The following is a 6,000-nucleotide window of genomic DNA, read 5'->3' on the forward strand; positions in this document are numbered from 1 at the left end:
ACAAGTGACTCGCAATCCAAGGTTTTACTGTATATCCAAGAGAACTGAAAACATGTCCAGACAAAAGCTTGCAAACAATGTTCATAGCATTCTCCATCATAACCAAAAAATGGAAACAACCCAATATTCATCAACTAGAATGGATAAGCAAAATGTGGCATATGTATACAATGGAATATTATTTAGCCATAAAAAGTAATGAAGTACTGGGACACCTGAGCAGCTCAGTTCGTTAAGTATCTGACCCTTAATTTTGGCTCAGGTCATGATCTCATGGTCGTGAGATGGAGCCCCGTGTAGGCTCTTGCTGGGTGTGGAGCCTCCTTAAGATTCTCTCTATCCTTCTCCCTCTGTTCCTCCCCCCATGCACACAAGCTCCCTTTCTCTTTCAAAAAAAAAAGTAATGAAGTATTAATACATGGATGAACTTAAAAACATCATGCTGAGCAAAGGAAGCCAGACACAAAGAGCCACATATTGTATGATTCTATTTATATGAAATGTCCAGAATAGGCAAATCCATAGAGACAGAAAGTAGATTAGTGGTTGCCAGGGGATGGGACAGGGGAAGGATGAAATGAGGAATGACTGCTAATGAGTACAGAGTTTCTTTCTTGCATAATAAAAATGTTCTGGAAAAAAAAATGTTCTGGAATTAGATGCTGATGGTTGCACAACTTGTGAATATACTAAAAACCAATGAGCTGTACATTCTATAATGGTGATTTTATGTTACATAAATTATATTTTAAAATGTTAGAAAAAAAATGTTGGTTTGCAAACTGGTCATTTAAAACCCAAGATTCCTTTCTGAATTCCTAAAGGTAGAATGCTGAAATCACTGAAATGAAAGGTAAAGTGAAAAGTTCATTACTAGCAACTCTGAGTCTCAGGTTAATGTCATGTCACTAGGATTCCTATACTGGGTGCTGGTGTTTTGTTTTTGTTTTTGTTTTATTTTTTTTTAATTTTTTTTACATTTATTTATTTTTGAGACAGAGACAGAGCATGAACGGGGGAGGGTCAGAGAGAGAGGGAGACACAGAATCTGAAACACGCTCCAGGCTCTGAGCAGGGCTCGAACTCACGGACAGTGAGATGGTGACCTGAGCTGAAGTCGGACGTTTAACCGACAGAGCCACCCAGGCACCCCTGGGTGCTGGTTTAGATTACATACCTGGGAGGGCACCCCCTTATTCTCAACTTAAAAAAATAGTGATTAAATTTCCCAAGTTAAGTCACAAAAGTTGTTTAAGTCTTATCTCCTCTCCACCTGCAAAGTACACCATGGTCTAAAAGTATCAACCTTTTCTCTCCCCTCTTCTGTTCTTTCCACACAGATGATCTCAGTTAAAGAAAAAAAAAAAAACAAAAACAAAAAACTATTTAGCTAAAACCATTAAAGTTGTGAATGATCTACAGCTATAAACATGATTCCTTCTCCTCAACTCTTCCAACTCTATAGGCTTGAAAGAAGGATTACTTGGGCAATTTAACAAATCAAAATTTAAAACATTAGCAAGAATGCCACAGATATCAACATGCTACTCAATGGTGGTATGCCCTTAGGCTCAGCTTCCCTATCTTTTCTAGTTACATGCATTTTAAAATCAAAGACTCACTAATACACTTTTCAATTGGGATCTATGAATCATCTGCATCAGAATCACCTGTAGTGCCTGGCCCAACCTAGATTTGAAAATCAAAATCTCTGGGGATGGAATCTAGGAACTTATTTTCAAAGTGATTCTTACATATACTAAGTTTGCAAATCACTTCTAAAAAAAGTTCAACAAAATGGGACCTACAGCCACTTAAGGTGTAGTTAATGTGTAAGAGAGAGGCTCTACCCGTATTATGAAGACATCATCACTGCCACTGAGAAGTTTACCGGTCAGAACATTTATTATTATGTTGGGATAATATCGTACACTACTCCATTAAATATGAATGTAATGCATGTGCTGTATATTACAAAACATTAAATGGCACAGAGGACAAAGTAGTGGTATACTAGTATTCAAGTCAAACAGAAGTGATTTTTTTCAATATAATGAAAATATGGGGGGGGGTGGGGGTGGGGAGACATTGTTTCTAACCTTATTTATTAATTCTGTACCTGAATAATAAAGGACTGAAGTACAGCTAATAAAGACGTAAATGGAGATAACCTTCATTAAGTCTTTAAAAACTAATTTCCCTGGGTACTTTACTGGCTCAGTCAGTACAGCATGTGCCTCTTTATCTCAGGGTTATAAGTTCAAACTCCATGTTGGGCAGAGAGCCTACTTAAAACACACACACAAACTTAATTTTCCTACTGAGCAATTTCAAACATCAACACATAAATATGGCATGTATCACTACTAGGATGGTTTCTGCTAGCACAACGTTAATGATTTTCCTACCAGTGAGATCTTTACTCCTCTACTCCAAAGAGTAATTCTGCCAACAGGTTTACTCACGGAAATAAACTCAATTTTGGGGCATCTCAGTGGCTTAGTCAGTTAGGTGCCTAAATCTTGACTTTGGCTCAGGTCATGATCTTAGTTTCATGGGCTCAAGCCACACAGCCAGCTCTGCACATTGATCCCACAGAGCCTACTTGGGATACTCCCTCTCCCTCTTTGTCTGCCTCTCTCTCTCTCTCTCTCTCTCTCTAAATAAACTTTGGGGAAAAAAAAAAAGGGAAACTCAATTTTGTGTAAGAAAAATCCTTCTTGATTTTAAACTATTTATGCTGACACACAATAGCCCTGATTCTTTTACTTCTCCAAGCTTAGAAAGCATGAAGAATCTCTTAAAAGTATATGGAAAGTTTCTGGTCCACAGATAGGAAACACTTCCAAATTACTACCAAAGAAGATTTAGTTCATCTCCTTTCATTGTATTTTCAAAAACAGATCCATTTGATGATAGAAGTACCAGTGTTTTAAAATATTATCTGGTTACAGTGAACAATATCCATTCATTCAAAGTATTTATGGAGCACTCACTACACGCCCCGGGACTGTTACAGAGCTAGGAATAGGAACGCAGCAGTGAACAAAATATGTGAAATAAAAATACAGCTCCTAATATTATATTGATGATTCAGTGTCCAATCATTACAAATAAGTTACAAATACTACAATATATGTAGGCAAGAGTGAGCAGAATCTATACCAATCCTACAGCAGAACAAGGATATGTGTTTCTGAAATAATTTCTACCACTTTATTTAAAAGCAAGAAAAAGTACAGGATGTCTATGGTTTCCAAGGTTTGAATATACTCCATGGTACTCTGAACGTTAAGTTCCCTGTCATAATATTTATACTCTACACTAAAATACTGTAGCAAGATGTAGCGACAGAAAATGAGGAAACCGTCCCCTTCTCAACAGAAAAGATCATTGAGAAATGAAAACACTTAAAATCAATATACTAAGCTCTAAAATGCGTTTCTCTGAACTCTAATAAGAGTCCTACGATTCTTTTAAAACCAAGAAAATCAGCAGGCAGAGAAAATGAAACTTGTACTTCTCCTGTCACTCTAAAAATAATTTTTCAACATTTTCTGCATATAAAAAATTATGTTATCTATGACACCCAATATGAAAAGACCAGAGAACCTGATGCCCAATTTGGATGGAAGACAAAAACCACAGCCAACGCAGAAAAACTGGTTATTCCTTCCTAACACCCAGATACAGGTGGTTTGGGGCGGGGGAGACGAGGGGGTTGCTTTTTATTAACTGCTTCGGCGTCCTCAAAACATGAAGGGATTGCACTGCAGCAAAACATTCAGGTACCACACAGTAGCGGCCTTCTCAACCCCTACCCCGCGGTTCCAAAACTGACTCCGGCGCCCCTGAGCAAGGCAAGAAGGGGAATAAAAACCCTGCCGCCCTAAAACCAACGGAAGAAGGGCTAGCTGGCCCGCCATGAGCCCAGTGTGGCCCCACGTGCCCAGCGCGTCCCCCAGGTGCCCTTCCAAGCAGCGGCCCGCAGGGCAAGCCGCGCCCGGTCTCCGCGGGCTCCAGTTCCGCTCGCCGGTCCGTCCCCCGGCTAGCCCGCCCCCGGGACCCGCCGCGCCGGCTCCGCCCCTCGCCTCCCGACCCGGCCCGGATTCCCAGGCCCGAAGTAACCTGCCCCGGGCGGAAAGGCGCGGCACAGCCCGAAGAGCCCGGGTGCCCCCAGCAGCGCCCTCCTCCCACAGGCCGCAAAGGCCGGCTCGGAGCCGGCGCTGCCGCAGCCCCCACCAGGCCCGCGCCCCGGGCTCTGGCCTGGGCGGACGCCGCCCTCGTCTCCTACCTGCGTTCCCACCACGACGATCTGAGGCAACTGGATGATGTCGGCGCCCACCGTGTTGAAGACATCCTGAAGCTTGTTGATAACTGGAATTAGCGCCTCCATGGCTCCGAAAACACAGGACCCCCGCCCGGCCGGCCGCGGCAATGAATGGGGCCGGGGCCCAGAGTCCGCCTCCTTCCTCCTCTCCTCCGCCTTCTCCTCGGGAGCCGGCACCCATTGGACCCCGCCCGCGCTACCTGCCCCCTCCCGGCAGGCCATGCGCTAAGAGGAAGGTGGAGAGAAACAGAGCCTGCCGGGAGTTGTAGTTCTGGGGCAGAGGAAAGAGAGGCCTACGGATTCCAGAAAGCTGCGCCGCGCTGGGCGGGTGGAGAGCCCGGGGAGAAGGTGCTTGGGGCGGGCGTGGTTTTCAGGCTGTCGTCAAAAGCCCTCGGAGCGAAGCCCTAGGAGTAGGAGGGAAAATACACTTACGCCTGTATTCAGAGCGTAACGGGTGTGAAAATGCCAGATATGGATGTGTGTTTAGCAGAGCGTAGTATCTTGATTATCCAAGATGTTATTTCCTTATGAAGCTGCCTGCTCAATAAGGACGGGTTGAAGAGACTTAAAGAATAACTCAGAGCCTCAGACACCCCAACCAGGTGCAAAGGGTCTATAGGCTGATACTAGAAGGCGTGGGGTGCTATTTTGCAAAAATACAACACCCAGCCCCGGTTGGAACATGCGGGTTCTCCCAAGATTTTTGTACAAACGTGTTGTGGAAGAAGCTTAAGTCAAGACTTTTGGAGGGGAAAGGCTGAGCCCTTGTTCTCTATATTCTGTATAACACTTTATTTGTTGTGGCCTGATTCCTGACAAAGTGAAGATCTGATAACTATCTTACTTGCTTTTTGCTAAGTGTGCCTGTTACATTCCTAAATGTTGTTTTTCTTTTTTAGGCAAGATCATATTTCTCCTCTACTCCAAACCTCCAAATCTTTCCTATCTCAAAGTTTAAAAAGGTGGCATTTGAGCAAAAACCTAAAGTAGGTGAAAAGAAAGCCCCCTTGCTTTATTTTTCTCCATACTATTTATTTCCATCTTGCATGCTACATATTGAACTTATTTACTCTCTGCTCTTGCTAGATTATTGGCTTCTAGAAGCCAGGGATTTTTGACTGTTTAATTTACCGATGCATCCCTAGCCCCTAGAAAGTGACAAACAAGATACAGTGAAACCTTGGTTTGTGAGCAAAACCTTGGTTTGCGAGCATAATTCGTTCTGGAAACATACTTGTAATCCAAAGCACTTGTATATCAAAGTGAATTTCAGGAACCATTGTCTCAGTTGTGATCATGTGACATTCAGCATCAAGTACAACTCATGTTACAAGACACTGCTCATGTACTACTGGTATTTCAAGACATTGCTTGTTTATCAAGTTAACATTTATTAGAAATGTTTACTCGTCTTGAGGAACATTCGCGGAACAAGTTACTTGCAATCCAAGGTTTTGCTGTAGATGCAATCTCAGTCCCATCTGAGTTTACAATCTAACAGGATGACACCATTCATTATAAATGGGTAAAGTGCTATGACTGACTGTATTTTAGAACACATAATAGGAGCACCTTTTCTACTTTGAGGGGGAAGAGTGAAAATTCCAGCAAGACTTTCTAGAAGTCACCAGATTTAGTCTCCAGGAGGGTAAAAACACCTGCAATAGTGG

The 6,000-nt window shown here is 42.8% G+C and overlaps 1 protein-coding gene across 9 annotated transcripts in view; it reads right to left on the minus strand.

The window, feature by feature from the left end:
* The window catches only part of DNM1L (dynamin 1 like), a 47,525-nt gene extending 42,976 nt beyond the window's left edge, over window positions 1-4,549 (minus strand). For 5 of the 9 annotated variants that reach the window (XM_019452426.2, XM_019452424.2, XM_019452421.2 and 2 more), the window contains exon 1: window positions 4,295-4,531. In XM_019452426.2, coding sequence (XP_019307971.1) covers window positions 4,295-4,396 — 102 coding nt within the window. In that variant the 5' untranslated portion in view covers window positions 4,397-4,531. Of the gene's footprint in view, window positions 1-4,294 lie in introns of all 9 variants that reach the window. The other 4 variants (XM_019452422.2, XM_019452419.2, XM_019452418.2 and 1 more) reach the window with 2 other exon arrangements.
* Window positions 4,550-6,000: the final 1,451 nt, after the last annotated feature.

The sequence above is a fragment of the Panthera pardus genome, unplaced genomic scaffold (assembly GCF_024362965.1).
Source record: "Panthera pardus isolate Hobbes unplaced genomic scaffold, ASM2436296v1 HiC_scaffold_6, whole genome shotgun sequence".
Taxonomy (NCBI): domain Eukaryota; kingdom Metazoa; phylum Chordata; class Mammalia; order Carnivora; family Felidae; genus Panthera; species Panthera pardus.